The following is a 20,149-nucleotide window of genomic DNA, read 5'->3' on the forward strand; positions in this document are numbered from 1 at the left end:
AAATATACAAAGCCATAAACTTAAACTACACAGATGAGTGGTAAACAAAGCAAGCAGAAAGGAGCATGCACTGTGTGCACTATTTCTAATCGTATTTTCTAAATTCCAAGGACCTAATTCAAAGCCCACTGAAGTTAATGGCAATTTTTCCATTGACCTCAATAAGCTCTGGATCAGGAACCAACTGAGAGAGCTTTATATCTGAACAAGTTAACTTCATTTTACATCCTGTCAGTCGTGATAACTTGGAATAGACTGATGTCTCCATGAAACTTGGTCTATGCCAGGGTCTTATTCTGAACAACCATTGTGCTTTTATGTACACAAAAAGGTTAGTTGAAAGTCACCTGACCTCATCGGAATATTAAAAAATGCAAACAAAAAATACAAGCAAGACAACATACCTGCTTTAAGTGTCACAGTCAATTAAGCCTTAAATTAGAATATATAAATTACGGTTTTAAAACAATCTTAAATGTAGAAATGTTTTCTTGTCTTCTCAATGAAACAGTGTTTGAGTTCACATCTCCTGCAGTGTTTGCAACCCATACCTTGTATCATTTTGTTAGTAAATGAGAACCAGAAAATGACTCTTCATTGTTCAAGCAGAGAGAAACATAAGTAGTAAACATAAATGGTGAAGAGTTAGATATTGAAAATTGTTTCAGGTGTAGTAAGCTAAGGTGGTGTTAGTAACACAAGTATTAGTACTTGTTTCTAAAATATATTTTTTTAAACTTGAGAGACCCTTTGTGGAAAAAATAGCAAGCCTGTTTGTTTTTTATTTCTCACCTGGCCTGTTGGTAGCCGCCATAATGAAAACCTGCTGACGATTTTCCAGACCATCCATCTCTGTTAGCAACTGGTTTACCACACGGACACTGGCACCTGCCTGAAAACAATAATGTGGTTCCAACAAAATTGAGAAAGCAAGCAAGAACGTGAATCATTTAAATACAGAAAAAAGTACTTATTAGTCTTCCAAAATACCACTCCCAAGATTATGCTTCTCTCGCAGCACTTTGATCAAGATTCATTCCTGACCACTTCCCTCATCTCCTTTGCTCACCACCAGCCCAGCGTCATGTGTCACGCCACCTTTGTACCTGGCACACATCTCATGTGTAACAGGTGACAAGCATCCTCCTTCTCATTAAATAAAAAAAATGAGGACTATGCTATCCTGTGAAGCACTCGCTACTTGAACCACCCACCATTCTGTTTGTCTTGCTTAAATATAGACAATAAAAACCACATATATACAGGCTTTGAGAGCCCTGCCCAATTAAACTTCTAAACCAAATACATTTTTGACCAGCTCAACTCAACTCATAATTAAATACAGTAGAACCTCAGAGTTAGGAACACCAGAGTTACAAACTGACCAGTCAACCACACACCTCATTTGGAATGGGAAATACACAAATACAGGCAGCAGCAGAGACACCCCCCTCCCCAAAAGGCAGCAAATACAGTACAGTGCTGTGTTAAACTACTAAAAAAATAAGAAAGCAGCATTTTTCTTCTGTATAGTAAAGTTTCAAAACTGTATTAAGTCAATGTTCAGTTGTAAACTTTTGAGAGAATCACCATAACATTCTGGTCAGAGTTACCAACAACCGCCATTCCCGAGGTGTTCATAACTCTGAGGTCCTACTGTACTAACATCCCATTATAGCTACTACTGTTCTAAACTCTATTGTATACTACTCAACACATGCTTTAAAATTACAAGATCTTGGACAGGGATTCTATTAGTGAAGTAGATTTGTAAGTCTCTCTTAAAAAAGTGGAATCCTATTGAACTTTGCTTTTCATGAAAGTTAGGCTAAGAGCAATGGCTAGAAATATGCCTCTATTAGCAGACAAATGTAACTAGACATGACAAGGAAGAATAGGTGGAGAGATATGGGAAATTCTAGGTAGGGGACAAGGACGCAATTACAAGAGGAGATTGTTTGGTGGTTCTGCAGATGTCTACTTGGTTGTTTTATGATTTATACTTTTATTCAGAAATTAAATATAAAAAAACATCAACCTGCCCAGAATTGACAGATAATCAAATCAATGGTAGAAATAACACACATTATTGTAAAAAGCAAATGGAAACACCTAAGATGATAGGAATCCCAACTATGCACCACAAAAATTGTAGCTCTGATACTGGAGCATAGGCAAAATAGCACCAGTTTTCTTTAGCTCGATCGCTGTAGGACAGGGAGTCCTCAAAATTATGTTGAGGAACTATACAGAACTAAGATCTGACTCACTACTGCACTACTCTAGTTTTATGCTGATGTAATTTCACTGAAGCTACACCAATGTAAAAACTGGAGTAACAAAATGACTCAGGCCCATAGTGTTTATATTGATTTGGGCCCCAAATCCATGTCCTACAGAGTTCACAGCTCAGGGCCTGGCAGGGACTCGTCAGCCTGGCTGTGCTTTGCAACAATATAAATTTCTGCACTTTCTGAAAGTGGGGTAGGAACAGGGGACTTAGAGGCAAGCTGCTCAAACTCCCTCGTTCCTACCCATAGGAAGGAGTTGCACTCTATCCAACCCACCGATGACAATGCACAGACACAGTGATGCCATGACTACACAGAGGGCACGAAGGCTACAGGCAGCTGTAGAAAACTTCAAAGGGGCTACATGTTTGAACATCTATATAGCAACGTGTCTGTGCTCATCCAAACAAAGGTGTGCTCTACATTTAAAATTTCAGCCATTAGTGTAGCTGCTGTAGCCCAAATCCCTAGCATACATGAGGAAAGCTGCAATTTGCCCTGGTGGAACTCACTCTGGTTTCAAGCAGAGGTCAGCTCCACCAGTGCAAATTGCTGCTTTCCTTGTATGCACGGGAATTTGTGCTGGTTCAGCTACACTGAGGACTTAAATAGGAGCTAATTCCACATGTAGACAATGCTCAAGTTTCTCTTCCACAAGGCAATCAAGATAGATGGGTTCCTCTGGTGAAGCAGCTATGAAGGCCACATATACCAATCTGCTCCTGTCATAAAACATTTCCTTTATTGGTTGGGCCAGCACAGACTCAGCATACATGACATTAAGGAGCTTCTGTTCCCATTATTATTGCAAACAGCGTTCAGGATTTGGCCCGAAGTTAGTTACTACACTAAACTGCAAACAATTTTCCAATATGGCTTTCCAGTGGCAAGAGATATTGTGACTCCCAAACTAACAAATCTCAATTGGAGGCATTTTCCATAATCCATGAGCCATTTGCATATACCTACGAGTTCAGAGATCAGCAGGAGTAGGTATTGTACCCAATTACATATTTGGTGCTTGCATTTTTATCCTTGGCTTAAATATGTGGCAACCCCGAAATTGAATTATTGTTTCTGGGAGACAGCAGATTTACATGGCATCTCTACTGAATGGTCTCTGAGAAGGGGCCAATGAGACAGTATTTGAAAGTTTACACAAACACACTCCCCACTTTGAAACCCACAACTGAGTGACGTTAATTATGGAGATGTTTTCATACTCACCTCACGGTCTGATCTCCGAGGGCACAAAGCGTCAACTTCATCGAAGAATATAACACAAGGGGCTGAATTTCTGGCCCGCTGGAATACCTGACGTACAGCACGCTCACTTTCACCAACATACTGAAATAAGCAAGACATAAAGCTCAATGAAACTATGTGAGACATCTACATTTTGCCTGACAACCCCAATTTAACCCATAATTTGAGGGTTGCCAGTTCACTCCATTTAAGTCTGCCACATCATTTTTTTTAACTGGGGACAAATTTACATCTGAACTGGTTATCTTTGTGATGTCTCACGGTCACACATGCTCACATTTGATAAGATGTTACAGGCAAGGATCTCCCCTTTTTTAAAAAAAAATATATATATCTGCGGTGTTTTGACTAAGAATTAATAGTTAAATTCTTCACTAGAACCTTCATGGATCTTCAGCTGGTCAGATCATTTTAGTTATCAAAGTCATCCACAGATTTGCTTTATCTGTAGTTCATATTGTAATTATATGACTACAGAAAGGAACAATTGAAATAGAAGTGAGAGGTTCACTCAAAAACAGTCATTATTTGCACACACACACAAAATTGTTCAAATTCTGAATAGGAATGTTTCATTTTTCCAAACATGTTCATTTACCATTGTTACACTTTGCACTCATTTATCTTCAAAACTCTCAGAGTTCAGGAGTCAAAACAGTTTGCCTTAGCACTTAAGGAGACAGGGATCCCCACTGTGGTGGATTTCTCTTTCCCGGCCAAAGGGCATCTCTTTCAGCAGACTTGAGGAAGCCTAGGACAATCAATCAAATCCACTGTTTCTAGTTCTACTTCACCCACTACCAATAAGCAGTTAAGTGCTACACTCCCAACTCTGCTTTGAAAAACTAAGACTGAACCCATTGTACTCAACACACTTTTCACTTTTAATCAACTGTAGCACATATTAAAATTTAGTTACTGTAAGTGTTTCTAAGCCCAGTGCTCAGAAATATGAGAGACTGAAGCTTCAAACTAGTGTTAATCGTTGATCATAAAAAGCAATGACATTTAAGCAACATATCTTGAACATTAACAACTTTTCTGATGTTTAAACCTCTATTAAAAGTAGAATGGGAATGAGTTTTGATAACATTTTCAAACTTGGTTGCCTAAAGTTAGTTTAGTAGTTAGTTTGCTTAGGTAAGTGGCCTGATTTGTAGATGTGCTGAGGACCCATAGCTCTCATTAGGAAAGAAAATTTTGTCCTTAGTCCAACTTACATACTGGAAAAGATGCAAGTAACTTGCTACTTCACCAGGCCCCCCATGGCCTCATTTTCTTTACCATGAGAGGTCGTTTGAGCTGGGACAGATCTAAGCCACCCAAAATTCCTCTCTCCTCTTTCTAGAGCAGTGATAATCAGCCGGTAGATCATGATCGACTGGGTGATCCTGGAGCCTCTGACAGTCGATTGTGATCTCCAGCCGCTAAAAGTCCCGCAGCGCAGCAGGTCTAAGGCAGGCTCCTGGGGTGGGGGTGGAGGAGTAGGGATCTCCACGTGCTGCTTTTGCCTGCAAGTACTGCCCCTGCAGCTCCCATTGGCCGGGAACAGGGAACTGCAGCTAATGGGAGCTGCGAGGGCGATGTCCGCAGGGAGGGGCAGCACTTGGAGCCATGTGCCCTCCCCCCTCCTCCAGGGGCTTGCTGGCTGCTTCAAGGAGCGGTGTGGGGCCGGGGCAGGCAGGGAGCCTGCTTTAGCCTCACTGCACCGCCAACAGGGAGCCGCCTGAAGTAAGTGCCGCCCAGCAGGAGCCTGCACCCCTCCTGCATCCCAACCCTCAGGCCTGTGCCACCACCCCGAGCCCTTGTCTCAGCCCTGAGCCCCCTCCCAAAGCCAGCACCCCATGCTGCTTCCCGCACCCCAAACTCCCTTCTGCACCCCAACTCTGTGTCCCAGCCTTGAGCTCCCTCCCGGAGCCAGCACCCCATACCTCTCCTGTACCCCAACACTCTACTCCAGCCCAGAGCCCCCTCCTGCACCCAAACTCCCCCCTGCTGCACCCCAACCACCTGCCCCAGGCTCATCCCGGAGCTCCCTCCCATACTCCAAACCCCTCCACCCCAGCCCAGAGCCCGCACCCCAACCAGGTGAAAGTGAGTGAGGGTGGGGGGGTGACAGAGTGAGTGGGGATGGAGTGAGCGGGGCAGGGTAGATCCTGGGTTGCACTTAAATTCAAAAGTGATCTTGTGCGTAAAAAGGTTGGAGACCACTGCTCTAGAGAACAACCTGCCTGCCATATGGGCTATAAGAATGAGGAAGAGGTTATACAATGCAATTTCTGTTGTGCCAACTATCTTCTATTTAATTATTAGGATTTTCACTTGACCCAGGCTTTAGCCAAGAATTCAGTCAAAGGCAGACGCCAAGGTGCCACGAACAAAAAACTTACCATATTTAACAGTTCAGGACCTTTCACAGAGATGAAGTTCAGTCCAGACTCATTTGCTACAGCCTAGCAAAAAGAAAGACAGATATATTCAGCTCCCACTCCTGATCCTCAGGAGACTTTCTGAAGTCTCTGGGGAGTCATCATAGTAAAAATAGAAATGGGATTCATTTTTTCTCCTTGACTGTTCTGGCAAGATTCCAGATGCTGACACTGAGCTGGGATATTATTTTTTATCCTGTATGCTGAACTAGGAAGAACATCAAGGAAAAGGAGATCTGTTAAGCGTTTGTCAAAATATACAAAGCTCTTTAGGAGATATACTATCCCTTTACCCCCTCCCTAAAAAAAAAAAACAATTAGTTTTGGGTTGATTGAAAACAGAAGGGTTTTAAAAAAATTTTTTTTGAAGAACTGAAAAAGAAAAAAAATCATTTTGGGGTCAATCAAAAGATTTTGTTTCTGAGGTTTTAAACCTTTTTTAAAAATAAAATTGAAGTAAAATTCAAAAAGAAAAGTTATTTCAGTCTTTTCAGATCTTTTGGGGGGGGGGGCTGAAACACTTTAGGAAATTCAATACAAATTCACAAAATGTTTCAGTCAACTCCAATTTAAATTTTTTGGCAAAAAACCTTTGTCAGAAAAATTGTGCCCAGCTCTATTTTTAAGGCACTGGCTGCACAATTCTCATTGACTGATGAGAGCTACACAGAAATTTCACCCCATAAACAGCGCTCGATGTTCAAAGACAACAACTGGTCTGAAAACTTTGGGTGTTGGAAAGGGAGAAAGGCTATAAGAAATGTAATGCTCCAGCAGAAAAGCAAAAGCATTTGCAAGAGAAGGTATATGGTAAAGAAAAAAGAGAGCACAGGTGACCAGGTCTGATCACACCCTCCACAGTGAAAAATTCCAGTGATGGGCGTCTCATAAATGAACCATTTTCTTTCCGCTCTTTACTATTTTATTTTTATAATTTAATTCTTTGCCTTGTTTTTTTTTCCCCATTCAAGTTAAACTGTAATTATTTTATTAAGAAACCGAATAACTTCCAAAGAAAATCTTGTACTCCAACTCCTGACGAGGTAAGTGCAAGAGCTCAACTCCTATTATATGGCCTGGACCCAGTTATTTTCCATTAGAAGCCAACTGGTCATTCTTACAAAAACTTCTTAAGTAATAGGCTTTTCCTACTTCCTTTCTAGGACTCGCTAGACTAATTTTGGTACTCTCCCACCTCCCAGTAGTCATATGCAGGGTGTGAATGACCAAACTCCTACCTTTGCCAGTAGTGTTTTGCCACACCCAGGAGGCCCTGCAAGTAGAACACCAGCAGGAGCTGTCAGACCAAGAGATTTGAATTGCTCTGGATTCCGCACAGGTGCCTATAAAAAACGCAAACAGTTCTCAGTGACAAATATAGCTGGTCTGAATTTTCATCTAACTACAAACTAGAGCTAAAGCAAAAGGTGCATGACTCTGCACCAAAACTGAACAAGCAAAAATATGGGCATATTTGGAGCTGAAAAATAGGTGAGTAGGTACTGGCTTGTGGAAGCAAATGACTATTTTGTGCATAATTTAGACATTGACTCAAACAGTTTTAATAAAAGCCTATTACTTAAGCCATACCCAGTTTATGTAAAGGCCTGTTGAGGAAGAGAAAATTGCAGTGAGAAATGCACGCACAATTATTTTACAAGTTATAAAATAAAGTTTAGCAAATTGTCAGAAAGAGTGAATGTGGGTCTAAGATTTAACAGTTCAAAACCATAAAATAAATTTCCTCATAAATGTTTCATCACTAACAAAGATCAATTAGATCAAACAGAGAAAGTTAGCTGTATATGGTCATTCATAAAATTGTGAATATTTTACCAGCAGTAAACATCAGATACGACAAAGCAGAGTTTTCAGAACACTAGAAACAAGGCCTCACAGAATTGGGTATCAGGATCTTAATAAAGACATACAGAACCATGGACAATATTATGCACTAATACATTCTAGATACATGTAGAGGGCCTCATGTACCGTGGCTATGGAACTGGCAGTAGAATCTATCCCTTGCAACAGAACTATGCTCTAGAACAGGGATCGAAAACCTTTGGCACGCGGCCCGCCAGGGTAAGCACCCTGGCGGGCTGGGCCGGTTTGTTTAACTGCCGCATCCGCAGGTTCGGCCAATCGTGGCTCCCACTGGCCGCAGTTCGCCACTCCAGGCCAATGGGGGGTGGCGGGAAGCAATGGCCAGCACATCCTTTGGCCCACGCCGCTTCACGCAGCCCAAGTGGCCTGGAGCGGCGAACCGCGGCCAGTGGGAGCCACAATCGGCCAAACCTGCAGACGTGGCAGGTAAACAAACCGGCCCGGTCCGCCAGGGTGCTTACCCTGGTGGGCCTCATGCCAAAGGTTGCCGATCCCTGTTCTAGAATGTAGGCTTTCCTTTAAAAAAGTAAAATATTTTCCTAGCCCATATCATGAAATTTGAAAATGTTAAGAGAGTGTGTAAATCAACGCAATTATCCTCTTGAGCTTACAGATATTTTAAAATGATAGCTTAGAGAGGTGCAATCTCCTTTATTCACCTCAATCAGGTGTTGTCACCTTTTTGTTTCATAGTTAAATGGCAACATCATTAACTATTTCACTGGGGGGCATGGATCAGCGTTCATGTCACACTCCCTGTCAGTATCCAGCCCAAGCCAGGGAAGCTAATGATCCAACTAGCAGACCAAATTCGGTCATGAATCCTGGTCATATGCCATGCCACATGAGGCAAGTTGCACATATTCATAGCAGAAGTATCCAGCTGATGTGCTTATCCCACAACACCAAACTGCCTCCCATTCCTCCTAGGTACTAAATCCCCAGTTATTCCAACACAGCTGCCAAAACTTCCATGACACTTCAGATGCAGTTATCCATCACTTCAAAAATTCACAACACACTGAAAACTCAAAGCCTGGGGACAGTGTAAAATAAGTTAAATCTCAGAAAAAAACAGACCGTTTGACTGTATTATGATTCATTTTCATATTAGTTAGACATCTGAATGCTGTAATCTTAAATGAAAGTGCAGCAGAATTTACAGTTTGCTGCACCAGCGTGCTGCAGAATCCTGGGACCTTGCCATAGAATTTAGGACCAGTTTGCTGTGGTACACCTAAGACCTTGTGTATATGCCCAAAAAAAACATCATGTAAATTTGACTCTGGCTAGATATCTTAGCCTGGCATTGCCTAACAGGACTTTAAACAGCATTCATGCCTACCAGTATTGCCATAGTGAGCTCCTCCCGAATGTCCTCCAGGGCTCCAACATCCGCCCACGTCACATCAGGGACAGTGACAAAGCCTTCTCTCTTGGCGGAGGGCTGCACCGAAGACAGTGCAACAATGAAATCATTCATTTCGATGCAGAGCTTCTGCAGCTGCTTCTCCAGCAGGGGATCTTGTTCCTTTAGCAACTCTAGCAGCCTCTGCAATTCATCCTGAGGGAGAAGGCAGTGGGAAGAAGAGACAATGGACAAGATTTTAAGAACAAATACCATTTTTCTCAGAGTTTCCTCTACAGCCAAAGCCTGTCAGAGTCCAATTTCGTAACATTCACGACACAGTGCGTGTGAATTTAACAGTGGAGAAAGATAACAGACTGATTACCCTGGAGTCTTAGTTTAAATCTTATATCAGGGGTAGGCAACCTATGGCACGCGTGCCGAAGGCAGCACGCGGGCTGTTTTTCAGTGGCACTCACTCTGCCCGGGTCCTGGCCACCGGTCCAGGGGTCTCTGCATTTTAATTTAATTTTAAATGAAGCTTCTTAAACATTTTAAAAACCTTATTTACTTGACATACAACAATAGTTTAGTTATATATTATAGACTTATAGAAAGAGACCTTCTAAAAACGTTAAAATGTATTACTGGCACACGAAACCTTAAATTAGAGTGAATAAATGAAGACTCGGCACACCACTTATGAAAGATTGCCAACCCCTGTCCTATATATATATATATATATATATATATATATACACACACACACACACACACACACATCCACAAAACAAGGCCAACATGGGCAGTGGTAATGCAAACTTCCTCCCACACTGCTCCGGAGAGTTCTCTCCATGCTGCACATGCAGTTCTTGATCTCTTCTATTGGGACTGCCAACCAATCTGACTAAATTAACTAATTCTGTTTATTTAAAAAGGTCATTGCTCATAACAGAGAACAAATCATTGGTTCTGGGTAGCAGCACTGGGAATTCAGCCATGCATTTACATTCAGTTGTATGTAGCCCTTAAAAGTCAGTGCTCATTTGTAACAAGCTTTCAGTACATTACTATGCATCACTGCATGTATTTTTAGGTTCTGTGGTTTAGTGGTTAATGCTGTGCAATTGCTATATGCAGTTTCCAGTCACCCTCTCGTTCTCCCAAGCTGACCAGGTCTGTGTTTGATCTTCAGGCTCTGGGTACAGTGGTGGTAAATGACAGAGAGCATCTTGCATTGTTTAACACTGCCCCATCTGGCAAACTGCGATCCCGGCAGACTCTGAAGGGACAGGATGAATACTATGCAGGTCTTCAGCTGGAAGACATTTGGAGTTTAAAGCACTGATTATTAAAGTCAGCTCCTTACTGAGAGGCTTGTATCAGAGAATTCCTTGACCAAAAAACTCCACCTTCCACCATTAACTCTACCTCTGGTCCTAATATGGCATGGTAATATTAAGGTGGGATGGTAGCTCCAGGATTTCCATTTGAATAAAGATACAAAAGGTCTACAAAATTCTGTCTTTTGCTTGCTTGATTTTCCCATAGCAGTTCGTGGAGGGGAAATGTCGGGTGAGGTTTACTTGACTGTTCCAAAAATGGCCATGTGATTAAAATTTTTCTAGTGTCCAACATTTCCTTCAGAACCTTTCCCGCCCCTCCCATAAAACAACATCACTTTGAGGGGTGAAACTCAACAGGTGTGAATGCTTAGTTTTTGTAGATTGGATGAATTGCTGTAGAAAGGTTTTTTTGTATTTATTTTTATAATAAACATATGTTACTGTTGACTGTCTGTGGTCCTAGGATACTGTCATTAATATTGATCTTACACCAGTCCTCAACATACGGACCTCTTATGTGTGTTTCCCAATTATCAGGAACCTCTTTGATCGTGCTGACATGAGAGTTGCAGCTATTTGCTTTAAAAAATTAAAAAAAAAAATCATTCACTCCTAGTGTTCAGGAAACGTGTGAGGAGCAAGAGTCATGATTACATTATCCTAATGCAGCTGCCCTCTACTTAAATTAAAACTATTTTCCTGGACAATACTTCTATAAGTAGAATCCGAGTATGCATGTGGAGTTTAGAGTATTCTGAAATATCAGCTCTTAAACCAGAAGCAGTCCTTGCAGAATGCAGGCAGAGAACAACTAATGTGCACAACACATTTTCAGGAAGCTTCCAAAGGCAGTACTTAAATTCACAGCAAATGGGTGGTGCTCACATTCAATGGCCACACTGTTTCATCTTGAGACATCAAAACATTTTGACATCAAGCTGCCTGCAAACTCTCTGGCTTGCAACAGAGCCCCAGTCCTGCTACTCATGCACAAATGACTTTTTCAGCATTATGCCATGTTGTAGACCAAACTTTTGCCTTTTTAAAATGTTGCTTCCCCAAAATAGGCAATGGTGCCATACAGTAGAGGAGATCAAACACCAGTGAGTGATATCAGCTTAGGAGAACCAGACCCATAGTTTTAGCCCCCAAGTGCATGCAAAAAAGTTATAAGAACCATAAAGTTTTGGTGTCATAATACCCATACAGTTTGTACTGTCAATTAGGAAAAGTTCTTTATGACCCAGATGGATGAAGAATGCTACATAACCATAAAAATTACATTCATTTAGAAATGAATATTGCTGTGGTCAGAAATGTTTAGTGAGACTGAGTGGGAAGCTCACAAACAAACTGGTTAGTCTTTAAGGAATTGTGAAATGAGTGTAACAATGGATTAATACCTTAGCAGGAAGCTCTGAATGTTTAGTATCCTGTTCCACCAGTGCTTCTGTTCCAGTCTTCAAGTTTTGCTCAGTCCTTGCTTCTCCAGCCTGCACACCTTTCCATTTCTGCTCCTCCAACTTTATCAGGACCCTGTTTACTGTACACATAGCTGCTTCACGACAAAGTGCCATCAAATCAGCACCTACGTAGCCTGGAGTCATATGGGCTAAATAATGAAAATCAAAAGATTCAGGGAGCCTAAGTTTTCGACATAAAGTCTGTAGAATTCTGTGTAAGAGAAAAAAATAGAAGTTGCAACAATTTCCCCTCCGATATGAAAGCAAACATCACTGCTCAGAGTTTTAAGTCATCTCAGTTCACTTGGGCAGATCCTAATGGCACAAGAGCCGAATAATTCACACTTAACTGGAGAGTCACTTATTGCTGAGAGCCACAAAATTAATCTATGTTTTCTCCTGACACTCACACTAAAAGAAACCTACAGTATCAGCCAGGTGATGCTCATTTAAAGGTTAAGAGTTTTGCTGAACATATATTATAATCAACTACAGGTTTTGTTAGTTTTTTGTTTTTTTTTTTTTAAATCAAACAAACGAACATTGGATTTAAACTGTCAGATGATGTCCCAAGTGGGTTCCACCAAAACTCAAATGGGTTATCACCCATTCAAGTGATTACTTGGTTCACATTCCTGCATATGACAACATCTGTTTACATTTTACCTGCTCAATTCTTTACAAGAACCCCATTTTTCTTTGCAGAACATCAGCAGGCAGGTCTAGTTTAAGGTCCAGCCTTAAACAGGCACAATTTAAGTATGGAGCAGGTTGAAACACTTCTATATAGCTAATGAGGATAAAAGTGTTCAAGAGAAAAGATACGGCAGATAGAGGAACAGAGCAATAGTAAGGAATTTCTAGAATGTTGCTCTGGCTGATGCTGGTAAATTCTACCAAGCGATACAATTTACTCGCTAATCCAAGATTATTCCACTTAAATCATATCATCAATTATGTTCTTCATTTTCCATTAAAATATTTTGTATTAGAACAGATACTTTTCGTCTCTTCTAGAGCATTCTCCATGTCAGAGCTTAAAGGATTTCCTCCCCAGGGCCCAACAATCCTTCCACCTGAGAACTGCAAAGGATGCTAATAAGACAAATAAAGATGCAAACCTTACAGAGCCATATTATCTTCAAGCAATACAGAAATCTAGGAGAGGGGAGCTAACCTAGTTTTTACAAACAGCAAAGTATTATTTCAGTGGGAAATATTAAAAGGCATCATAAACCAGAGAAATGAAATCCACCACTTAAGTGTCCTTCTAAATTTAAAAAAATACCTACCATTTGATCTGGACATCATTTATCCAAGCTGCTAGCACTGTGCTAAAGCTTTGAATGGAACAATTTATTAAATGACTATTACCTTTAAAAGTTCAGTATGTTTTTCTTTACCCACCTAACAGACAAAATTAAGTACAGTATCTTTAGTTTGGATTTTTTTTAGTAGCATCACCTTATTTTCTTCCAATTTTTTGGCTCATTTGACAAGTGGGGGAAGTGACTCAAGGTACAGAGGTAGCAGTGACTGGCTCAGCCTGTAATCTAAGCACTATGATTCCTTCATTTAAGATAATAAAAGCATATTCCTTGACAGTAAAGGTTACATTTTTTATAAGTGTATGATTAGAAGTGGGCATGAAAGCTGCCTAATATGTGCATGCAAATCAAGTTCAGATTTACACAAAGATGTGTATGAGCAAATAAAACCTGCATGCACAACTGATGTGTACACATTTTCCAATAACTGGGCCTAAACAAACAGCACTAGCCACTTAGAGGGAATGTTTCAACTGGTTACTATCTGATGGATTCCCTGTATGTTAAATGAAACCTAACAACACCTGTAACTTATTCCTTTATTCTGTTACCCTGTTATACACCAATACATAAGATTGATTTTTTCCATTCTTTCAAAAAATGCAGCAATATTGGTAGTTCCTGTGGGCCCACATCTGCAGGAACTGCAGAAAACAACAACAATATGGAGGAATGCTGTTAGACTCCCAGCTTCAACTATTCAAAACAATGATCAAGATTTTCTTGTCCAAGCAATCGCTCTCACATGTGAGGAAGATTACTGAAGATTCTACTCACATTCAGCATTCCTGCTCCTTGAAATGGCACAAGTTGTGAAATATCAAAATATTGATATGACAAACTACATAATATCTACCATTTTTTAAGAACATGGTGCATACCGCTGTGTGTTTATTTAGGATGAGTTATTTGCCACAGAGTCAAAAGGGATTGTAAAAGGAAAAGGTAAAATAAATACCCTAGATAAGAAGCATCCCAAATACCTAAACACAATAGCCAGATTTATAGTAGCGAAGATGCAACTCCTCTGCCTCAGCCCTGGTAACATAGTTGCTTTGCCACAGCTAAGAGAGATCAAAATGAACAGGAACCATTACAGGACCTCACGCTTAGAAAAGTGTTGGTTGAGTGGCCAGAGACTGTGGAGAGGGTCAGCAAAAGCTGACAGGCTGACAAGGGGACACAGAAAGAGCACACTGCAAGTTTGTTTTTCCTAACGAGAGATGAGGATTAGCTCAGCTTACTCTTTCCTTACCAGCATTTGTAAGCAAGACACAAGGGCAGGCTTTTCATTGTTTTTACTCTCTTCTCTACTGGCTTTGTACCCTTGGGGAATTAATAAATAATCTTTGTTTTGAATACACTGTTTTTGAATTGAATTGTTTTAATCAATTCACTGGTCACAAGACCCCAGAATGAAAGGGTTTATAGGTGCCAAATGCAGTTGGGCCTATTGCAGTAACATGGTTAGGAAACAGGGCAGCTGCGGCCTAGAGATCCACTCTAAGTATAGCTGAACCACGTGGTTCCACTCAGAGTTAGGTGCAAGAAGTCAAGCCTGTCACCTCTGGGGTCTATTCAAGAGGTACTAAAAAGAATCTCAGGTGTAGTTGTGCCCTGTAGCCATGACAGGTGAATAAGGAGATTCAAGGACAGAATCCTGAACAACAAAATACATATTGCCAACTCCAGGGTATATTCTCTTCTTAAAGTTGCCCAGAACACTTGTTAATGCAATGTTAAGAGGAGATTTATACATGCATCCACACGGAACAGCCGTGGATTGGACAGATAGCATAGAGATATACACACTGTTACCCCTTCTCCACTTACCCTTGCAGGCTGATTGGGTGCATGTGGTTATGCGTGCTATACATTTGTCCTTAACTGTCCACTAATTTGCAACAGTTTTACTAATCAGAAGCCTTGGCCTACTAAGATATACCTCTCTCTAGCTGCTTCATCAGGAATCCCTAGACAAATTTCTCTATCAAATCTTCCAGCGCGCCTCAATGCTGGGTCCAACGAGTCTGGTCTGTTAGTAGCTCCAATGACCAGGACCTGAGCAGTGGCAGCCAGATTATTCAGGTCTGAGGATGGAAGGCAATAAACAAGTACTCAGAAAAGAGCTACATCTTCCTATTGGAACATCACTGTTAATGCTACTCTTCTTAAACACATGCTGCAAGAACATATTTATTCTTGATCATAGTTGGGAAACCATTTACTGAAGCTACTTCTCTTTTAACCATGAAAATTTCTAGGCACTTATCTTTATTTCCACTAGCAACATAGTTTGTTCTTTATACAATCTTAGGCATTTGAAACAACATTTACATAGCACTTTTCCAACATATATGTTTACATAGCACTGAAAGGGTTTCAACGGTGCTGTATAAACTGATCTGTAAATGACAACATTCAGGAATATTTTCTCTTCACACTCAAAAGAAGCCACATTTAGGATGAAATGCAGCAACTGTTAATGGTGCATAATGACACTGCAACACTGGACAGGAAGTTAATACCACGACATCCAGAAAAAGTGAAGAGTGCCACACTGGATCGCGAGGGAAAAATCTAATAAGGCAGAAATAAGTTATATGGAAAGGATTTTAACCAGGGAATTGGTCTTAATATCCCCCGCTTCTGCAAAAATACTTTGGGATCTTCAACTACCACAACTATTCAGAGCTCAATTTAAGTCTAATTTTAAACAAGTTAAAATAAAACCAAAATTGGACTTCAAAAGAGGACGGAGGTTAATGTTAATTTCATTGCTGAAACTGACCATCCATACAGGTTAGAAGCTGGGCGACAATTCTCCGCTCCATGTCTTTCGAGGCAACTTCTCTTTTTGGGGTGATTGCATCAATCTCGTCTATGAAAAGGATGCATGGTGCATTGGACTAGGAACAAGAAGACCACATAATCACTCTCGATACACATAGCATATAAGAAGTAATAATTTAAGAAAAGTGATTCTCCCATTTCAAAGCTTAAAAGATATATTACGGCAAGTGCTGTCAGGTCCTCTGAACAACCACCCAGTCTCAAACCCCAGCACCCCCGCCCCCAAACACTGTTCTCTTCATTCTCTTAGAGAAGCCAAGTACACTATGGAACTGTGCATAGGGCTGAGATCATCAGGAAACTAAAGCATGAGATTTTTTTAAAATATATTTTATGTTGCTTTGTGTCTTCTACAGACACTGCATTGTCGTGATTTTTGCTGATTTGAAAATATTTAAGCCCAAACCAGAAGTTGAGGCATTTACATTTTTGTTTGGCAAGAAGTCACTAATGCTGTAGAATCTGGAGACCTAATACCATGCAACCATACAATTGACAAGGGGCAGGCGTGGGCAATAATGGAAACTATTTGCCAAATCAGATTACTAGAAGAGTCAGATCATGTTCAAGGAGCTAAAGCAAGGAGTGCATAAATCATTATAGATTTCCATAACATTTCATTTATGGAACTCCGTATTCATAAAAGGACAAAACTAATAAAAAGTAGCACTTACCTGGCACTTCGATTCACCAGTGTATTTAAACATTAACTAATCCTTAAAAAAAGTATGCTACAGGAAAACACAGAGAAGCTTCTCCATTCAGATCTGCCAACGCCTCGATCTAGAAAGGCAGAGTTTAAAAGCACACCTCCAAAGCTGTCAAGCCAGTGCAGCATGTGCGCCACCTAGCTGCTCGAGCATTATTTCTCTGAGTTTAGCAGCACGTTTGCTACAGAAAGAGCATAATTTTGCTATGTAGGGATTATAGTACCAGACATATGGCACATGCTAGAATAAAAAAGTTTTTTGTTCATGAGACCCAAGAGTCACTGAAAAAGCAATTTAAGATAACAAATGTAAGTGGCTAAGATAAAAAAAAAAGATTTTTTTTTAATTGAAACATGCTTCATGCAATAAATGCCACTTAAAAAGTTAATTTTGATGCCAGACCATTTTAAATGCAAAGAATATTTAAAAAAAAACAACCCACATTATCTATTTCATATCATGATTTTGGTTTTTGTTTCCTTATTGTTTGTAATAATGGCTTTTTAAATTCAAAACAGCAGCTCAGGTTCATATTGGGACAGAAACTACCAGGACTCCACAATCCTTGCTTCCTCTGAAACCCATGAAGAAGATTGGTAAATATGTTGAGAGGCCTCAAAATAGTGGTGATGGTGGGGAATGGAAATGGAAAAGCAAGCATTGTCAAAAGGCAGATATGGAGGACTCTCTAGGGAATTATACAGAGATTTACTTAAAAGTGATTTTTAATAAGTAGCATACCACCCTCAACCCCTTCTGCTTTTCTTTGCTTCTCATGAAGAACTAGACTTAGACCAAAATACTCTCACAGTGTTTGGTCATCACCAACCTGGGCTGGATTTCAGCCAGTAACCCAGTGGTGTTCTTGTGTATTTAAGACTGTGCAGATATGGGAAAATTTAATTCTAACATTTTTTTCTTGGATTCCTAGATCTTTGCCTGCAATTTCTTCTTTCGTACTAATACCACTAATGTACCCAAATTCACAGACTTAATGAAGAGGTCAACTTCTTAAGTAACACAGAGTAGTAATTACTCCAGTATATACAAAAGCCAAGTATTTTATGTAGTGAATTGCCTAACAGAGTGACTATACATTAATAATTGTATTATAATTTATATTTACATTACAGGCTCTTTGGGGCAGGGATTGTCTTTTTGTTCTGGATTTGTACAGCACCTAGTACAATGGGGTCCCAGTCCATGACTGAGGATCCTAGGCTCTACAGTACTACAAATAATTCAATCTTAATTTCAAATTGCAGCAGCAGAAAGGGACCATTAAAAGGTTTTATGAAGAGAAAGGATCAAGCAATTTATTAGCTCAGCTCCCTGGCCTCACCACAGCTTGTTCAAACAACTCTCGCAGCTTCTGTTCAGACTCCCCAGAGACTCCCGATACAATTTCAGTAGCAGCTACTTTGAGCATTGGCAGTTCAAGTTCCTAGAATAAATGCAAAGAATATGGTTATGAAATCGCTAAACTTCAAAAACATTTCCTCTTCGCAGGATTTTCTTTGACTAAGTCCCCTAGAACCAGTATTTATATAATTTATGTTATCATAATACTTTACACTTTTAATGAGCCTTTCAAGAGAAGTTTTTAAAGTGCTTTAGAAACCACATGCAACACCCCTACATCTAAGTGATCGGAGGCACTTAACCAAATGAACAGAGCTGGGAACAGAATCCAGGTCTCCTGGCTCCCACTTTAACAGCTTAATAGCATTGCCACTGATTACAACACACTTAGTCTATACACTGATGTCTGATCTATGAGGAATACTGATTTCAGTGACAAACTAACAGAGGGCTTGTCAACATGAACATTTAGTTCATGGTAAACTTGAGAGTAATCAAACCCACACTAGCATGCTGAGCACTAAATGTCCACGTGCAACCTAACAGTTTCTTAGTATGTTTTGAAATGGGAGTACATCAAAGCACACAAAGGAACTGTTAGTGTGCATCAGCAGGGTCCACACCAACACATAGTGCACGACAGATAAGCATGTGATAGATTTACACCCCAGCTTGCAGTGAAGTACATGTCTGTGTAGGATAAAAATACCCAAGATTTAATTCCAAGAGATTCTATCAACTTTATGCAATAAAAGCCTGTAAGTTTTCATTTTGAAAAAAAAAAAGCTGTGTTCCAACAGTTCATAATTTACGTATAACCCCCTGCCCCAGTCCCGATCCCCCCCCCCCCCACCCCACCCCTCTGTCCCAGCCCAGAGCCCCATCCCGCAACCCAAACCCCTCCTCCCCAGCCCCACCCATGAGCCCTCACCCCCTCATACCCCAACCCCCCTGTCCCAGCCCAGAGCCCCCTCCCGTACCCTGAACTCCTCATTTCTGGCCTCCCCCCAGAGCCCGCATCCCCAGCCACACCCCAACCCCCAATTTCATGAGCATTTATGGCCCGCCATACAATTTCCATACCCAGATGTGGGCCTCAGGCCAAAAAGTTTGCCCACCCCTGAGCTATAAGGATGCCACTTGTAGAGGTGGCTGTTTGATGAGGACAGTTACCTTATTTGACAGAGGCCGAACAGTTGTTGTATGGTAACTTCCAAGTTTAATGTCAAAGGATTACCTCCCCATGGAGTAAGCCATGTCACAATCCAAAACAGATTTTACCCCCTTTTTCAAAAATATCCAGGCTGAAAACTTTTCTACTGTAAACAGATCAAACTTTAATCTAATACATGGCCTGTTGAAAGTCCATTCCTTGTGAGTGCTTGCAAGAAGAAACTGAGTTTTTAATGCAATATTTTCCCCCTGCATGAGGATCTATCAAGGAATACTCCTGATTCAGACTGCATTTCTGTTATTTAAATTCTAATGGATGTTTATTTTGAGATGAGATGGGAAGAGGCAAGATAGATAAAAGCAAAGAGGAGAACATTCTAATCTATCTGCCCTCTCCCTATCTTAAGTCTGATTAAAAGAGCAGACAAGAGGAAGGGAAAGCACATATTAAGACAGTCTCACCCCAGCAATTGCCTGTGCTAGTAATGTCTTTCCACACCCGGGTGGTCCATGTAAAAGAAATCCTCGAGGTGGGACCACGCCTAAGTGATTGTATACTTCAGGGTGACGCACGTGTATCAGCATCTTGCATACCTCCTGTTAGAAAGAAGATAAAAATAGAGTAGATAGAGGAAAATAATATAAACACTAAAATGTATAGAAGGATAACTTGTGTCTCACTTATTTCAGTGA

The 20,149-nt window shown here is 40.6% G+C and overlaps 1 protein-coding gene across 2 annotated transcripts in view; it reads right to left on the reverse strand.

Annotated features, from left to right (window-relative positions):
- Positions 1 to 20,149, reverse strand: part of NVL (nuclear VCP like) — a 65,637-nt gene that overhangs the window by 34,126 nt on the left and 11,362 nt on the right. For both annotated transcript variants that reach the window (XM_034764667.1, XM_034764669.1), the window contains exons 9-18: positions 19,919 to 20,053; positions 18,264 to 18,365; positions 16,150 to 16,267; positions 15,304 to 15,448; positions 11,971 to 12,241; positions 9,219 to 9,437; positions 7,225 to 7,329; positions 5,948 to 6,010; positions 3,519 to 3,638; positions 793 to 892 (exon numbers count right to left, since the gene is read on the reverse strand). In XM_034764667.1, the coding sequence (XP_034620558.1) occupies positions 793 to 892; positions 3,519 to 3,638; positions 5,948 to 6,010; positions 7,225 to 7,329; positions 9,219 to 9,437; positions 11,971 to 12,241; positions 15,304 to 15,448; positions 16,150 to 16,267; positions 18,264 to 18,365; positions 19,919 to 20,053 (1,378 nt within the window). The remainder of the gene's footprint in view (positions 1 to 792; positions 893 to 3,518; positions 3,639 to 5,947; positions 6,011 to 7,224; positions 7,330 to 9,218; positions 9,438 to 11,970; positions 12,242 to 15,303; positions 15,449 to 16,149; positions 16,268 to 18,263; positions 18,366 to 19,918; positions 20,054 to 20,149) is intronic.

The sequence above is a fragment of the Trachemys scripta genome, chromosome 3 (assembly GCF_013100865.1).
Source record: "Trachemys scripta elegans isolate TJP31775 chromosome 3, CAS_Tse_1.0, whole genome shotgun sequence".
Classification (NCBI taxonomy): Eukaryota; Metazoa; Chordata; order Testudines; family Emydidae; genus Trachemys; species Trachemys scripta.